The sequence below is a fragment of the Pipistrellus hanaki genome (genome assembly GCF_964339955.1).
Source record: "Pipistrellus hanaki genome assembly, chromosome: 1".
In the NCBI taxonomy this organism is placed as follows: domain Eukaryota; kingdom Metazoa; phylum Chordata; class Mammalia; order Chiroptera; family Vespertilionidae; genus Pipistrellus; species Pipistrellus hanaki.
Window position 1 is genome coordinate 88,054,392 of NC_140503.1, and position 18,169 is coordinate 88,072,560.

Sequence of the window (18,169 nt, forward strand, 5' to 3'; positions counted from 1 at the left end):
AAGGTGGGTTATGACGCACTCCTGCTTTAAAAAGTGATCTCAGACTCTGTTGCCACAGTCAGAAATATTATGCTTCCAGGATTTAGCACAAAGTGTTCATATTGGTGTGATTAATTTTTCCTTTTATAGAACTTTAATCTTTTATGCTACATTATTTGTTGAGATTTCTGTACAAAGTAGAAGACCTTTCATTTTTTTCTAGATATATAGCTCATTTATTTATAAAGCTTTGAACATGTAATTATTCGTTTTTGCTTTTGTTTTCTTTAAAACAGGATATTCAGTTGCTGCTGGGGAATTTACAGGAGATGCTCAGCAAGGTGAGAGACATTGTGGACTGTAAGTTACTTAGGAAACATGGGATAAAGGTAAAAATGACCCCAAAATACCTTTTATGAGGTAATTTTCTTTCTTATACAAAATGTATATAAATGGAATCCCAGAATGCATGTGAAATTTTGTAGAAAAACAACAAAAAATACATAGATTTTTAAGTCTTGAAGAATTGCATACAAATGAATGTCAATCTTTCTGCAATCTAGTTAAGCAATGAAATATTAGCCCAGTGGTCCTATGTTATGGTTAAAAATATAGATGATTAAATAACTTAGTCAAAAGCCATGCTTTTGGTGATTGTCAGGAGCATTTGACAGAGTTAATCTCTCCCTCCTCATTTCTTTCCTTGGCTTCTCAGACAGTGGCAGCTTCTTCTCTATCTCTTCCTGATTGCCCTCTAATTTCCCCACCTCATCTACATGACCTAGGTTTAAATACGCAACTCTTTTACTCATTGAACTCCCTCTAGTAATCTCATCCCATGTCAATTCTCCAGCGTACACTGAATTCCAAGTTCGTGTCCAATACTCAACATCTCTATCTTAATAGCTGTCCTAAACTTGATGTGCTCAGATCGGAACTCCTGACCTTCCCCACTGATGTGCTCTCCCCTCCATCATCTCCATTTCAGTAAGTGGCAATGCCAACCTCCCAAGTGCTCAAACAAGATTCCTTGAAGTCAGCCATGAACTGTGTTCTTTCTTTCACACCCCTTAACCTTGACCAAATCCTGTTAACTAAACTCTCAAATTAAGACCAGAATCTGACCACTTCTCACCTCCTTCTCAGCATCTACTCTGATCCACTGACATAATAATAATAAAATATCCCTCTATTTTTTAAATTGATAGCCTCTTACAACTAGAGTATCAGCAATAGCTGCCTAGATGGCCTCCCTGCATTCCCCTTTGCCCTCCTGGAGTCTACCCTGAACCCAGAAGCCAAAGTGGCCCTGTAGAAACAGAAATCAGACTGTAACTTTGCTTACAATGATGTTCTGAATAATTGAGGGTAAAATCCAAATTTTCACAATGACCTAAAAAACCTTAATCATGAAACCACTAATTGCTTTGATTTCATCTCCTATCCCTTTACCCTTCTCTCCTTCTACTCCAGCCACCATGGCCTCTTTGCTTCCCTCTGAATATCCAGACACACCTGTACCTCAGGACCTTTGCACTTCTTCCCTCTGATTAGAACATAGTTCTGCCAGATTTCCTTATTTACTTCCCCACTTTCTTCAGTCTTTGCTCAAGTGTCACCTTTTAAGTCATTCCCTGACTAACCTAATACATCACAAGTCCTTCCTCCTCCAAACACTGCACTTCCCATACCATTGCAGTTTAGTTTTCTCCGCTGTACTCTTCTGCTTCTAACATCCCATTTAATTAGCTCTATTTTTAAAATTGATGGCCTCTTCCAACTAGGTTATTAGCTCCATGAGAGCAGGGGATTTTGTGTTTTGTTCACACTGTATTCAATGTGTGCCTATAAATATTTATTGATTAAATGAGTTAATATACTACTGAAAAGTCCAACATCTAGCCCCAATTAATCTCCTCTATTAATGCTAACAGCATGACCCCCAATTAATCAAATAATAGTTTGATTTATAGAAATTAGAGCTGCAAAGATCTTTGATAATCAGAGATTCTAACTTGCACCTATTGTAGGAGAGTGAACAAAAAAAAAAGTCTCAATGACTCATCCCAAGTATATGACAGTGCAAAGAACCAAAACCATTTCTTTCTGCAACAGCCAGATCTGTGTGCCTTGGCATCCTGCCTGCTTTCGGCCAGAGTTGTTTCCTGTATATATACCATTGAACCTTTCTTTCTTGGCTGGCAGGTTGGCCCCTAATTCTTCTGCCAACAAACAGCTCCAAGGGACAGACTCGTATCATGTTCAAAAACCAAAATTATTTTAACATTTTAGTGTGACAGGAACTGTCAACTTTTTACAATAGTACCAAGTTGTCACTTCTGTGAAAGCTAAAGAAATCAGGGTCAGAGGTTTAACCCAGATATCACACACAGACCTGAGAGAAGCGAGGCTTATGGTCTGGAGGCAGAAACATGGAGGCTGGTGACAGAGACGGTTAAATCTCAAAGCACAGCTTTGGACTTCTGTTTTCTACTGTCTGCAGCAGAAACAAAATCTAATGCATGCAAAGAGTATGACTACAAACTCCCAGCTCTCTGCATGATGTGCTCATTTAAAAACTATCTTTAACTGATTTGTTGTGTAGCTGTAAAGTGGGTATGGGTAACTTACCTTCTAAATGACCATTTTTGTCACCAGAATTGGTTGCTGGAATTCCAAGAGGAGCACAGAATTTTGGATATGTGAGTACTAATGATTCATTACAGGATATTTTCTTATGTATGCACAGACATGTTTTGTTTCATACAACTTTTAACTCCTTTAAAATGCCCTTTATACAGCAAGCCCCTATTAAGTTGTACTTGTTTGCTAATTAAAAGGGAGGCTAGTTCTTTTTTTTTTTTCTGATCTGACTGCAAGACCAGCCACATTGGTGGGACCCAGTACAAGAAAATGCAGGGCCCCTTGTTCAAAAGTGTTAAGAGTTTCAGGACAGTGATGGTTGGGCAATAATGCAAGGATGGGCACAGGTCACTGACCTATGAAGGCAGCCAGATCCTTGTGCATAATCTAGCAATAATATAAGAGGACCCCACTGTTGATATGACCAACATTTTAATAGGTCTCCTATGGTGGAAATAGTAAAATCAATAGTTATCTCACAGCTTTCTTCTATCTGTATCTATGCATATCTAGTCCTTTTCCTATAAGGACTGCAGGCATTAGATATAGGGCCTACTCTAAATCCAGGATAATTTTTTCTCAAGATCCTTAACTTATTGAATCTACAAAGACCCTACTTACAAATGGCAACATGGATTTTGGAGAGATACTATTCAAATCCATTATAACTAGTTGCTCCCAAAATAGGAAAAGGAAATAAACAGACCTTAGAAAAGGAAAAACTTTTTAAATAAAAATATTTTACATAGTGTTTGATTTTTAGAAGTCTAGTACACTTTTAATATTTCTAGATTTGGAGTTAGCTGAATAGAATGAAAAGGAATAATTTGCTTCATGAATAATATATTTTCTCATAATAAAATGAATCTATACAAAATTAAGCTATACAAAAAAAATCAATCTATATAAAAATCCTGGTTAGATCAGTTAACTGACCATGAGATTGATTTGTCTCAGCATGCTTGAATTCAAATTTTATTTCTCTACTTCAGAGTAATAAGCATGTATTTTGTCTGAAAGGATCCCCAGACTTAACCATAAACAAAAAGTTCAATAGGATTTTTAAAAGATCATTCTTATGAGTTTACATTTTAATTTTACATATAGCTAAACATTTATCACTCTTTTCAAAAAATGATTTGTTAAAATTAATTTTTCTCTCAAATTCTATATCAAGTGATGTAACCTATCTAATTTCAATGCTTTCAGGTTTCAATCATTAACTCTACAGATATGACCTTTATCCAGAATTTCACTGGTGAACAGGTAAAGACATTTTAGTTTTTTAAAAAATTTAATATATTTTATTGAGTTTTTACAGAGAGGAAGGGAGAAAAATAGTTAGAAACATCGATGAGTGAGAAACATTGATCAGCTGCCTCCTGCATACCTCCTACTGGGGATGTGCCTGCAACCCAGGTATATGCCTTTGATCAGAATCGAACCTGGGACCTTTCAGTCTGCAGGCCAATGTTCTATCCACTGAATCAAACTGGTTAGGGCTGTAAAGACATTTTAATATAAAGTAATGTTACTTGGTTCTAATAGCATATAGTAATATTTATATAATTTATTCTTTTATAAAATATTTTCTGAGCACCTACTATGTTCGTTCCGAAAGCTGTTCCAGGCACTGTTAATATATAACCATGCATCTGACAGATAAGAATCCAACTCTCATGCAGCAGTATCAGGGTGGCAGTTGAGAAAGATGACAATTAACAAATAAATAAATGCCCATTATAATTTCAGACAGTGATAAGTTATATAAAACTTATGGCTCTAACAGTCAAAATGGCACTAACTGCTGGGATTTGAGAGCAACCCTATTATACTGCTGCCCTGGTTGTATAGAGTGTCTGGTGGTGAGTTCTGGGCTCCCATATTCCATCTGAGAAGACTGAGGCTTCTCATATGTCCCACTGTATTGGCCAGGGTTAGTGATCCTGAGATTTTTTTCAATGAACACAGAGCATTTTTGTCATCTCCCCTCAAAAATTGTGGCTGTAGTTTATCCATTACTCTGCAATTTTCAACAAAGCATTTAATGATAGCTCTCATGATACTCCTGTGGTAAATGTGGAGAAATAAGGTGGAGATGATAGTGAAGTTGGCTGATTTGTTAATTTAAACAACTATTCCCAAGTAGTGATAATGGTTTAGTGAAAATCTGGCAAGTCTTTTCCTATGCCCAGATTTGTTTTACATTATAAGCTCCTTAAACATTATTAAATTTGGCCTTTCTATAAGTTATCCTTAATACCACCTAGTTTTGCAATCTTGAACCTGAGAACCTAAGTGATGAAATTCCTCTGGGTGAAGGCTACACAATGCCATACCAAGAATAAGAATGTTACTGTATTTGGAATAGAGAAAAGAGGTGGGAGAATTGAATTGCTGTGACACTTGTTCACTACTGAATTCATTCTTTTTGCGAAGAGTATCTTCCACCTGGCACCTACCTTGAGTTAATCCTGGTCAGGCAGTGTGGACAGAAGGGTGAACAACACAGACCAACATCTTCGCCTTATGTGGAGCACAGCCAACGTTTAGTGGGCTGTATGCTGATGGGAGGCTAATTTGGCTGAAGCACTGGATGGCAGGATATGGAAACAAAAAAAATCCTGGAAAGCTGAAACAATGGGCCAAATCTGAAAAGGTTATAAATCTTGAAAGCATAGGTTGAGAAACAAAAACTTAAGAGCTTGAACATGTGGAGATTGTGGCACACTGGTTACATTCATAAAAGATGTAGGAACCTTACTAGACAATAAACTCGATATGAATTGATACTGAAATGCAGTTTTCCCCAATTTAAATCCCCTTTTATTCTTCAATGAATTAAAGGGGCCAAAGCTTTACAAGGAGAGTATAAATCCTACTTAAGAGGAGTGTCAGTGTGCTCTTGGGTTATCACCTTCTCTTTGGTGTCACATGTAGTATCTCTAGGAAGAAGGGGTCAGGATGGTGTTCCAGCTAAAAATATTTCCATATGAGATTTCATAAAGCAGTGGAATTGTATTTATTCTGTGAGGTTCAAAGCTGTAGAACTTATGGACTAGAAGTTACAGAATAGTCAATTTTAGTAAAGAACATTCTAGTAACTGAGTCCACAAATTGAATGGGCTGATTGTTAAGCATCTTCTCAGGGTGTCCAAGTGGAAGTCAGGGGAATAGAGGGGGAAATTATGCATTGGGTCAGGGGTTAGGTTAGATGACTCCAAGACTCTCTGTATTCAAGAGTCTATGAATTTAAATGCAAAAATGTGCTGCAAAGAGATTAATATTTCAGGGAAAATTGAGACATGACTGTAAAAATGACTTTGAACACAAAATATGTCATCTTATGTTTTGTCCTTTGTAGATGGCATCTTATTTTGGATATACAGTTGCAGTATCAGATGTTAACAATGATGGGTAAGTTAATAAGAATCACCTCACTCACCACGTATTTTACTCATCCATAAAAATGTTATATTTTCCCCTTAATGAAATACACCCTTCCATATTTCCTTGACAAGATTGAAACTCTCGTGTTTTAACTTGTTTTGTGTGTGTGTGGGGGGGGGGGGGGGGGGGGGGGGCGCGGGGGGAGGAGATCAGAGCAAGAGGCTAAATTCCCTAAAGAATTCTTTGTCATCCTAGTTTATGTCTTAATGGAGATTTCGCACATCTGCTATTTCTAGAAAAGGACTCTTTTAGTTCGTTTTATCTTAATTTTATGAATTGAATAGTCTTTGATAATTCAAATTCCACAGCCAATGAAGAATTTGTTAATGTGTCTCTTTTAATCATTTAGCAAGTGATACATTCATAAAACATTTGCACATAAATATTTTTTCTCTTTAAAAAATATTTTTCTCTTCACATTGCTTTTAAAAAATATATTTATCATTGAGAGTATTACAGATGTCCCCCAACCCTCCCCTCCACATAACCCTCCTCCACCCAGATCCTGCCCCACCACAGGCCTTCACCACCCTATTGTCTGTGTCCATGGGTAATGCATAACCTATACAATAAAGACATAATATGCAAATGGTCCTTATGCTGTGAAGTGTAATGACTGACCGTGTAACGACCAAATCATGGATCAGCAGGAGGGTGGGGCAGAGAGCTACAGGAGGGGGCAGGGCAGCAAGCTATGAGGGGGGATAGGGAGTGGAGAGGGTGGGGGGAGCTACAGGAGGGTGGCAGCGAGTTACTGGTGCACAGATTTGTGTGCAGGGCTAGTAGCATGCATGTTGATCTCTTCCCTATTCCTTCTTCTCTTTCCCTCTGAGATTTGTCAGTTTGTTCCATGTTTCCATGCCTCTGGTTCTATTTTATTAATCAGTTTATTTTGTTCATTAGATTCTTTGTTTGTTTATTTTTATTTTCAATTATTGATAGACTAGAAGCTTGGTGCACAAAATCTGTGCACTCAAGTTGGGGCTGGGGGGTGTCCCTCAGCCTGGCCTGAACACTCTTACAGTCCAGAAGCCCTTGGGAGTGGGCCTAAGTCATCAGTTGGTTATCCCTAGTGCTGCCACAGAGGTGGGAGAGGCTCCTGCCACCACCGCTGTGCTTGCCAGCCGTGAGCCTGGCGTCTGGTTGAGTGGTGCTCCCCTTGTGGGAGCACATTGACCACCAGGGGGCAGCTCCTGCTTTGAGTGTCTGCCCCTAGAGGTCAGTGCTGGTCATAGCAACTGGTCATTCCACAGTTTGGTCTATTTGCATATTACCCTTTTATTATATAGGACTAGAGGCCCAGTGCATGAAATTCATGCCCGGGGGTCCCCCAGCCCAACCTGCATCCTCTACAATTCAGGAGCTCTCAGGGGATGTCCTACTGATGGCTCAGGCCCACTCCCCATGGTTCTCTGCTCTCTGTGGGGCCTGGGGGTTTCGCTGCAGCCATGGAGATGAAGCCCCCGTGCCCTGCTGTCTGCTCTCTGCCTGCCTCTACCATGCGCCATGTGAAGAAAGCCCCAATGCCCTGCAGTGTGCTCTGTCTGCCAGGCCTGGGGGCTTCGTTGACACTAACACACTAAGAAAGTCCCATGCCCTGTTGTCCTGGCTCTGTCTGTGGGGTCTGGGGGTGTTCCCGTCACTGCCGTGCTAAGGAAGCCTCCATGCCCTGCTGTCCGGTCTCTGTCTGCTGCGCCTGGGGCTTCCCTGCTGCAATCGCATTAAGGAAGCCTTCATGCTCTGCTGTCCTGGCTCTGTCTGCCATGTCTGGGGGCAAATCAAGCCTTACTGCTTGGTCCCCTCCAACCCCTGGGGGGCTGACAGACCCAGACACTGAAGTTGTGGTGGAGCTGGGAGGCTGGATATGCACCCTCTGGAGGCAGATCCAGCCTTGCTGCTCCTGCGGACAGGCCGGACACTCCAGCAGTGGGGCTGAGGGCACTGGGCACCATTATCTTGTGGCTATGGGGGCTGCCATTTTTGTCACGGAGTGATGGTTAATTTGCATATTACTCTATTATTAGATAAGATATGTATTTATTGCCATTTCATTGTTCATATTTTTAGTCTTTTCCCCCTTCTTCTTAAAGAAGACTCTAACATTTCATGTAATGCTGGTTTGGTGGTGATGAACTCCTTTATTTTTTTTAATCTGTGAAGCTCTTCATCTGACCTTCAATTCTAAATGATAGCTTTGCTGGGTAGAGTAATCTTGGATGTAGGTCCTTGCTTTTCATCACTTTGACTATTTCTTGCCACTCCCTTCTGGCTTACAAAATTTCAATTGAGAAATCAGGTGACAATCATATTGGTGCTCCCTTGTAAGTAACTAACTGGTTTTCTCTTGCTGCTTTTAAGATTCTCTCTTTGTCTTTAACCTTTGGCATTTTAAATATGCTGTGCATTGGTGTGGGCCTATTTGGGTTCCTCTTGTTTGGGACTCTGTGCTTCCTGGACTTGTAAGTCTATTTCTTTAACCAGGTAGGGAAGTTTTCTGTCATTTTTTCAATTTCTTGTTGCTACTCTTTTCCTTCTGGCATCCCATGATGTGAATGTTGGTATCCTTGAAGTTGTCCCAGAGGCTCCTTACACTCTATTTATATTTTTGGATTCTTTTTTCTTTTCTGTATGGGTGTTTTCTTGCTTCCTTATATTCAAAACCACTAATTTGATTCTCAGTGTCCTCTATTATTGAATCCTTGTAAATTATTCTTTGTTTTAGTTAGTGTATCCTTAATTTCTAACTGGTCCTTTTTCATGTCTTTTATTTTCTCACCAATTTCCTTGAAATTCTCACTAAGTTTTTTGAAGCTCTCCTTAAGTTCCTTTAGCATCTTTATAACCATTGTTTTGAATTCTATATATAGTAGTTTGCTTGCTTTCATTTCATTTAGTTATTTTTCTGGAGATATCTTCTGTTCTTTCATTTGTTTCATGTTTTTTTGTCTTTGCACTTTAGCTACTTCCATGTGTTTGCTTCTATGTATTAGGTAGAGCTTCTATGTCTCTTGGAATTGATAGAGTGGCCTTGTGTAGTAGGTGTCCTGTAGGGTCCGGTGGCTGAGCCTCTCCACTCACCTGAGATGGGCATTCTAGGAGTGCTCCAGTTTAAGCTGTATGCACTGTCCCCTTGAAGTTGAGTCTTAATTACTTTTGGTGTCACTGGGAGGAATCAACCCCCAGTTCAATTGGCTGTGAGGACCAACTGTGACTGCAGCAAAAGAGGTGCTGTGCAGGAGATACCCCTATGGAGCAGGACTTGCCTCAGTGGGCTTTAGTATTCACTTTTCCCTTGAGCGTGCTATTTGTGGATATGTTAGCCTTGTAAACTGGTATTGCCTGAAACTGTCCACTGGGTGCACTGGCTCTAGGGCCTTTCAGGAGATACAAAGTTAGTCAATGCCTCAGCTCTGCCTGGGGCAATCTGTCAGGAGCTACAGAGTGGTCTGCTGATGCCTGATACTTGTGTTGGGCTTATAGGTGCCCAGAAGAGGCAAAGTTGTGAATCTTGTCAAGCTGCTGCTAGTACCAGGCCTACGGCCACTTATTGAGAGTCATGGGCACACTTAATCCTGCTGCTGCTTGTTTGAGAGATTTTAGGAGAGTCTAAAACCTGAGCCAGAACAGACCATTCATATGGGAAAGAACACTGAAAACAACTTGGGTGGTACTGCAAATTAGGTGGGGTGTAATATCAGGGAATCATCAGGGTGGGGTGAATAGTGTGGGGCAGGTTATGGAGACTCAGATATAGCACCAGTCAGTCAGCTCTGTTGAGGGAAGTCCCAGCATTTTGTCTGGAAGAAAGCTACCCTGAGTTGTTTCCCTGATGCCAGACAATTTAGTTCCTCCCCATATGTTCCTGGATCCTTTCAAGCTACTGTCACTGTGCTGGAACTCAGAGGGAGTGAGTCCAGGTAAGTCAGTGCACTAGCCCTTTAAGAGGAACTGCCAGGGACTCCTGCAGCCTCCGTGTCACTCAACCATAACCCCTGCTAGTTTACAGCCAAAAGTTATGAGGATTTATTTTCCTAGGACTTGAAGCCTGGGCTGAAGGGTGTGGTGTGGGGTTGGGATCCCTTGCTCCTCACATGGTACCTCTGAAGCCCCAAGATATCTCAGCCATTTAAAAAAAAAAAAAAAACCAACAAAAAAAAAAACACACACATGTGAGTGTTGGACCAGCTTGTTCTGGGCCTCTGTGTGCTTCTTCTTTACTTCTCTAGTTGCAGAACTTGCGTTCAGCCAGATTGCATGTGGTTCTGAATGATGGTTGTTCTTTATTTTAGTTGTAATTTTGATGTGTTTGTGGGAGGATTAGATTATTGAGTGTACCTACACTGCCATCTTGGTTCCTGGAACAAGTCAGGATTCTTCTTCTATTTTCTTTCTATGACTGGAGATACATTTAGTAACTTTTGTACCTTTTGGAAAATAGCTCTTTATTTTCTTTCAATGAACATATATTTCTTGACCATCTACTATATATTAGCACTGTTATGCATGCTGGGTTATAATAGAGAACAAAATAGAAACCTTTGTCCTCAACAAGATTATATGAGAGTTGGGGGGTGGTGTGGAAGCTACAGACAAAAATAAACAAGTCAAGTGAAGAGTATGTTAGCTTGTGATGAGCACTATGTAGGAAATAAATAGAAGGACTGAAAGCGACCAAGATGTCCTTCAGTTGGCAAAAGTATAAACAAACTGTGTTACATCCAGACAATGGAATATTATTCAGTGCTAAAAAGAAATGAGCTATCAAGCTATGAAAAAATATAAAGAAACTTAAATACATATTATTAAGTAAAAGAGGACCATCTGAAAGGCTACATAGTATATGATTCCAACTATATGAAATTCTGGAAGAGGCAAAACTATGAGGCATTAATAAGATTCGTGGTTACCAGGAGTTACCAAGGGAAGGAGGGGTGGATAGTTGGAACACAGAGGGTGCTTAGAACAGTGAAACTGTTGTTCTGCATGGCACTACACTGATGGATCCATGTCAGCATACCTTTGTCAAGACTCAAATAATATGTAACACCAAGGGTGAACCTATTGTGAACTTTGGACTTGGGCAATTATGATGTGTCAGTGTAGGTGTCATTGATTGTAACACCTGCCCCATTCTGGTGGGGGAGGCTGTGCCTGTGCGGGTGGGAAGAGGGTATATGGAAATTCTCTTTGAAATGCTAAATTTTGCTTTGAACCTAAACCTGTTCTAGAAAATAAACTCCATTAATTAAACTTATATGGGGAAGAGTGTTCAAATTCCTGAAGATGCAGGGGAGAAGTATCAGCAGGAAGTGGGGTCACAAAAGTGTGTGAGCACTGCATTCACTCTAAGCGGCTGTACACAGTGCCACACGGACTCTGTCATGAATAGATTGAGTCCATTTCCAAGAAGGGCACCAATCTTGTGAGCCACGGATGCTTCTAAGTGAGGCAGTGGCTTGCTCCAGCTTCTGTTTTGGCAGGCATGCACTGCCTGCTGGGTCTCAATGGCCAGAGGCCTCTGGAAGCTCATTGCCATAAGCCAGGTGAGACAGCATGGAGTGCGGGCCAGAGCCGTAGCGGCAGTAGAAGTAGAAGTGGCTGCACTCTGGATAGATTTGATAAGGTATATTTGAATGCCAATCTTATCCTGGAAGCAAGTGATGTAAAATTAACTTACTTTAATCTTCAGTTGTCTGCATTGTGGAAAGAAAGTAACAGCTAGGACCTCCTTTCACAAGTTCCCACCTGGATGAACTACATTTGTTATTAGAGCCTTTTAGTGTATCATTTAGAAGGGAAAAAATGGCTGAAGAACTTGAGTCTAAAACATGGCATGTTGTCGTCCAGATTTAGGAAGCCAATTCTTTAAGGAAAACAAAACAAAACCAAAAAGCCCCCAGTGGCCTGTGGGATATGTGTAAATGCATTTCTCTCAACAGATGGTGACACAGCAAGACAGGGCTTCCCCTGGGAGCCACACAGCATTTGATAGGACACAGATGAGCTCCGTATGGACTCTTCACACTGCATTTAAAAACACACTTATCTTACTATTGCTATTTTAAAAAATAAAGTGCCCTAGATTCTCGGTTTGTATGTGATTTGCTGTTTTTAATTATTTAGATGCTATGTAAATTTGAGGTCCTGTTAAAAAGGAGCATGCCGTAGAAGCCACTGAGAACCTCTTATCTCAAATAGAGTTAGCTAACGCGTGCGAAGCCTGAGGTTATAATGAAGGTGTAATTTGCCATCCCCTCTGCAGCGCCTATATTTCTAAAATAATCATGTGTGTTATTGGCTTTCAGATAGACACAGATAAGAAAAGTATGCCACCTTGTGTGTCTGGGCTTATACTTGATCCCAGATCGCGGGTCTGAAAACCACTAGGAACAGTATCAGCCAGTGTCCCCACCTTCCTGGATGTACTCACCCACAGGGAAGGTACAGAATAACCCATCTGGACAGAGTCATGAACTTGCAGTCCCGCAGAAATCTCAGTGGAACGAGAAAAGAACAGCAGAAAATCATGTGTGGCAGTGACTTTTCCTAAGTCCCGTGATGGCTCCAGGTCAGACACATGTGGCCTTGCTTTGAGAAAGAGTGCTTTTGTCTTTCTCAATTTCTGACCAGATTTCTGGCAGAGATCCTAAGGCTGCATGAGAGTTACAGCAAACAAATCCTTACCACCCTTTTCCTGGATATTATATATCTGGTCTCCCCAGTCTTCCAGTTTCAAATGCAGCAAACTCATTCTCCACAGAAGCTACTATAGAACCTAATACTATCAATACTATTAAACAATAAAATGTTTTTGATTAGCAAACAACTTTTTCTTCTCAGCGTGCCTTCATGTATCTAAAAACATACAACCATTCAATACTGCAAGCCAGTGAAACAATCTAAAATTTACTCATGAGGAAACTGAGGCACAGAATAAGTGAATTGCCCAAGATCGACTAGTTCCTAAACCTTCTGCTATTTTCCCAACAAGTGTTTTTTTTTTTTTTTTTTTTTTTTTTTTACTGTGTACAGAGAACACTTTATTAAGCTCTATAAAAATATATAATTTCAGTCTTCAAGGTTTTATAATCTGTATTTGGAACTTTTTTCTTCCTTAAAAATATGTTTTTATTGATTTTAGAGAAAGAGGCATGGAGAGGAGTTAAAGAGAGAGAAGCATTGATCAGCTGCCTCCTGCACACCCCACCCTGGGGATCGAGCCTGAAACCCAGCATGTGCCCTGACTGAGAATTGAACCAGTGACCCTTTGGTGCAACTGAGCCACACTGGCTAGGGCTGTATTAGGAATTTTCAATCAGATAAATGAGTAAAATAATGGCATACTCCCATTTTTAAAAGCTGGGGAATTGGAAAAATTAGTATACTTATCACTGAAGAAATCCAATAGCCTCTTATTTTTATATTTTAAAATAAAAATTATATATTAAAGGTGTACAACATGGTGTTTTGATATAAATATACATAGCAAAATGATCGATGTGTTCCATCCAATTATCTTTAGCTAATAACCAACTATGTGATCCATGTGTGGGGTAGCAGGGAGGTGAGAGCACCTGAGATCTACTCTCAGCAAATTTCCACGATACAATACAGTAACAGTAACTATAGTCCTCATGCTGCTTTAGACTTATTCACCCTACATAACTGCAACTTAGTACCCTTTGACCAACATCTCATATCTCATTTCCTTTACCTCCTCACTCCTGGGAACCACCATTCTACTTTCTATGAATTCAATATATGTGTGTGTGTTTGTTTGTACATATATTTAAAGACATGTAGAAATAATTTATATAGATTCCAGTAACCTTAAATAAAAGTTATGGTAGAAGAATAAAATATATCTATGTTTTAAATGTTTTACTCTATTTTGGCTGTTGATTAAAAAAAACAACAACTACATTTTTATTTATTAAGCATGCATTTGAATAATTTACATTATTTTTATATGTATGGTCCTTACATTATAAAAATATTAGAGGTCCAGTGCATGAAATTTGTGTGGGGGGTGGGGTGGGGTGGGAAGTGTTTGTCCCTCAACTCAGCCTGCACCCTCTCTAATCCAGGATCCCTCTCACAATCTGGAACAACTGGCTCCTAATCACTCACCTATCTGCCTGCCTAATACCCTTAACTGCTCCTCTGATGGCCCTAATTGCTTTCCCCTCCTGGCCTGATCCCCTAACTGCCTATCTGCTCTCCCTTCCTCTTAGCGCCCTTCGGACCCCTGGCCCAGGCATGCTGAGAGCTCTCCTCTGCAGCCCTACCCCCATCCTGATTGGTCATTATGTGATGGCATTCTGGCCAATTTGCATATTCCTCTATTATTAGTATAGATAAAATCATAATTTCAAAGTTATTTCACCCAAAAAACTTTAAGATTGTCTTTATGCTAAAAATAACTGACTGGTGATTTTTGCTATTAATAATCCTTATCCTAGGATATTTTTTTTCCATTGATTTTTAGAAAGAGAATGGGAGGGAGGGGGAGAAGGAGAGAGACACACAGACAGAGACAGAAAAAAAACATTGATGTGAGAGAGACACATCAATTGGCTGTTTCCTGCACACATCTTGACTGGGCCAGGGATTGAACCTGTATCCTAGGTACATGCTCTTGACTGGGAATAGAATTTGAGACCCATGGGCCAACAATATAAACACTGAGCCATACCAGCCAGGGACTGACTGATGATTTTTTAAAATTCAGTTGTAAATGGTTTTTATAAGAAAATCAGTTTGTTTGATTATATGAAAAATAGTCACAGCTACATTTTACTGAGACCAGGGTTATTATTCATAGATAATTTTACAGATCAATGACTTCTACATTTTTTTTAAAATTTACAAATCCCTTTCTAGATTTCCAAGCATTTATTAGTTATTAAGGAAGTACTAGTGAGCATTCATCATCACCCAGCAGAATTCAGTACTAGATTTGAGATCTAATTTTTTATTTTGCCCAAATTTATATAATATGTATAGATAGGGTGAGTAGAAGTAGGCTCACAGTTGTTTGTATGGAAAATAATACAACAATTAATAAATAATAACACAAGAATAAGTTCTGTTTCATTTACTCACAACTGTACTGGTAAACCCGCTTTCCTCCCACTCTCTATCTTGTCCGTTAAACCCAGGACCTGAGTGGATGTTGTGCACTGACTCAGAATAGGATTAAGAACGTCACTCAGCTGGTTGGTTGTTCAGTGCTCAGAAGCTAGGACTAGCCACGTTTTGTGTGATTGAACCAAACTCTCTCCAGCCAAGAGATAATGAAGAACTATTGTGAATGAGGTTACCTAGTGAACATTCTTTTCTATCCATTATACAACAAAAGCAAAGTCCCTACAAATGCTCCAAAATCTCAACATCAGGAAAAAAAAAAAAAGAAAATCCATTATGTAATGTGATCAAATAAGGAAATTTTTGAGAATTTCTCCTCCTCCTCAATTTTTTATTGAAATAATCTCCAGATATTATGGTTGGACTCCAAAAGTTTAGACCAAACAGTTGTGTGCATGCTGGTTGGTGGCTGATATTGTCAAGCCAGTGATTATTTTGGAAATGTAAACAAAGCTGGTGAAATTAACTTCAGTTTAGTTATCTTAAAATAGCCAGAGCTACAAACCCAGTCAATGTAAACTCTGTTTGGAATTTCTGGACAAACTTAGCAACAAATGGAGATGGTATTTTCATCTTGAGCCCAAGCAAGCAAATCTTTTTTCTTCTTCTAATGGCTTTTGAAAATTACAGTATTTATACTATTTCAGAAATTCACAGAATTACAATTTTAACCATTGTATTGTTTCTAGCCTCTGAAGGGCCAAAGGGAATAAGTTTAAAGGGTTTCCCAGCAGTTAGTCAACTTGAGAGTATTTAGAGAATATTTATTTTAAAGGAAGCAGCTTTGGGAAACTATGTTTTGGTGCTAGATTTAGTTCAAGTATGTTCTCTCATATAAGAGAGATCATTATGATATTGGGTCGGCAGCTAAGTAATTGCGGATTTTTTAAAGAAAATCAAAGACAATTTTTTCATGGAACTAAATAACTTTATTCTGTAATGTATTGCCCATTTTGATCAATGACCTTTTGCCATCTTTCAGGCAGCATCATAATCCCACATTCAAAAAACTTCTGGTTTTTATTAGCAAAAAACTGAATCAGGTACGATTTGACATCATCATCATTATTGAAATTTTTACCATTCAAGGAGTTTTGTAAAGATCGAAACAAAAAGTAATCAGATGGTGCAAGGTCAGGACTATATGGTGGATGTGGCAAAACATCCCAACCAAGCTCCATTAATTTTTGCCGAGTGACCAAAGATGTGTGTGGCCTTGCATTGTCATGATGGAATACAACACCTTTTCGATTTGTCAATTCGGGCCGCTTTTCTTCAACTGCATTGTTTAATTTCGTTAGTTGTTCAATGTAGACATCAGAATTGATCGTTCGGTTGGGTGGTAAGAGTTCAAAGTAGACAATTCCTTTGTAATCCCACCAAACTGATAACAAAACCTTCTTTTGATGAATATCAGCTTTTGATGTTGTTTGAGTTGGTTCACCTGGCCTGCTCCACTATCTTTTCCGCTTGATATTGTTGTAAACAACCCATTTTTCATCGCCAGTTATCAGTCGTTTTAAAAATGGATCATTTTCATTACGTTTCTTTAGCAAATTGCAGCTGCTAATGCGTTGCGTTAACTGTGATTCTTTCAGTTCGTGAGGAACCCATGTATCGAGTTTTTGAACATAGCTAAGTTGTTTTAAGTGATTTTCAATGCATGTATGTGATACATGAAGCTTCTCTGCAATCTCACGTGTTGTACTGTGACAGTCTGAATTGATTATTGCTTTGATTAGGGCGTCATCAACTTCAACTGGACGACCAGAGCGTTTTTCATCTTTGAGTGAAAAATCACCAGAACGAAATTTGGCAAACCAATTTTGACACTGCCGTTCTTTTAAGGCTTCGTCACCATAAACAGCACATAACTTTTTATGAGCTTGCGATGCGTTTTCCCTTTGCGGAAATAAAAAAGCAAAATATGACGAAAATGTTCCTTTTGATTTTCCATTTTTCAACGAACGCCAAACGAAAACTACAAAACAGATCAAAAAACTTTTTTTACTGATTAACAGCTGAATAGCCAACTATCAAATAACAAAATGTGTTTTACATTTGTACTACGTCTTCAAACTAAAAATTCAACTGAAGCCATATATGTGTGAAACCCGCAATTACTTAGCTGCCGACCCAATAGAAATAAGTAGATAATCTAGAAGACTAAAACAAAGAGATTATAAATTAAATTGATCTGTAATATAATTGATAAGCCATTTTATTTTTTTATTTTTTTAAATAAATCTTTATTGTTCATATTATTACAAATGTTCCTCTTTTCCCCCCTCTCCATTGCTCCTCTCCACCAGGTTCCCACTCAACCCTCTTCCCTTTCCCCACCCCTCATTGTCCTCATTCATAGGTGCACAGTTTATGTTCAATCTCTTCCCCACAGCCCCCTTTCCCCTTTTCCCCGAGAATCATCAGTTCACTCCCCTTCCATACCTCTGATTCAATTATATTCAACAGTTAATATTGTTCATCAGATTTTTTTTTAAATTTCCTTGGTTTTTAGATTCATTTATTGATAGTTATGTATTTGTTGTTCATAGTTTTTATCTTTATTTACTTTCTCTTCCAAAAGAACCCCCTTCAGCAATTCATATAATTCTGGTTTGGTGGTGATGAACTCCTTTAGCTTTTTTTTTTTTATTTTTTTTATTTTTTTATTGTTGAAGCTCTTTTTCTGGCCTTCGATTCTGAGTGATAGCTTTGCTGGGTAGATTATCTTTGACTGTAGGTTCTTACTATTCATCACCTTGAATATTTCTTGCCATTCCCGTCTGGCCTGCATGGTTTCTGTTGAGAAATCAGCTGACAATCGTATAGGTGCTTCTTTATAGGTAACTATCTGCTTTGCTCTTGCTGCTTTTAATATTCTCACTTTGTCTTTTGCTCTTGGAATTTTAATTATGATTTGTCTTGGTGTGGTCTTCTTTGGATTCCT

General features: G+C 39.1%; 1 protein-coding gene across 1 annotated transcript in view; it reads left to right on the top strand.

The window, feature by feature from the left end:
- Positions 1-18,169, top strand: part of ITGA8 (integrin subunit alpha 8) — a 188,863-nt gene that overhangs the window by 59,346 nt on the left and 111,348 nt on the right. Inside the window, exons 8-11 of the mRNA XM_084875768.1 lie at positions 276-320; positions 2,638-2,681; positions 3,832-3,888; positions 5,987-6,039. Of these exons, the coding sequence (XP_084731894.1) occupies positions 276-320; positions 2,638-2,681; positions 3,832-3,888; positions 5,987-6,039 (199 nt within the window). The remainder of the gene's footprint in view (positions 1-275; positions 321-2,637; positions 2,682-3,831; positions 3,889-5,986; positions 6,040-18,169) is intronic.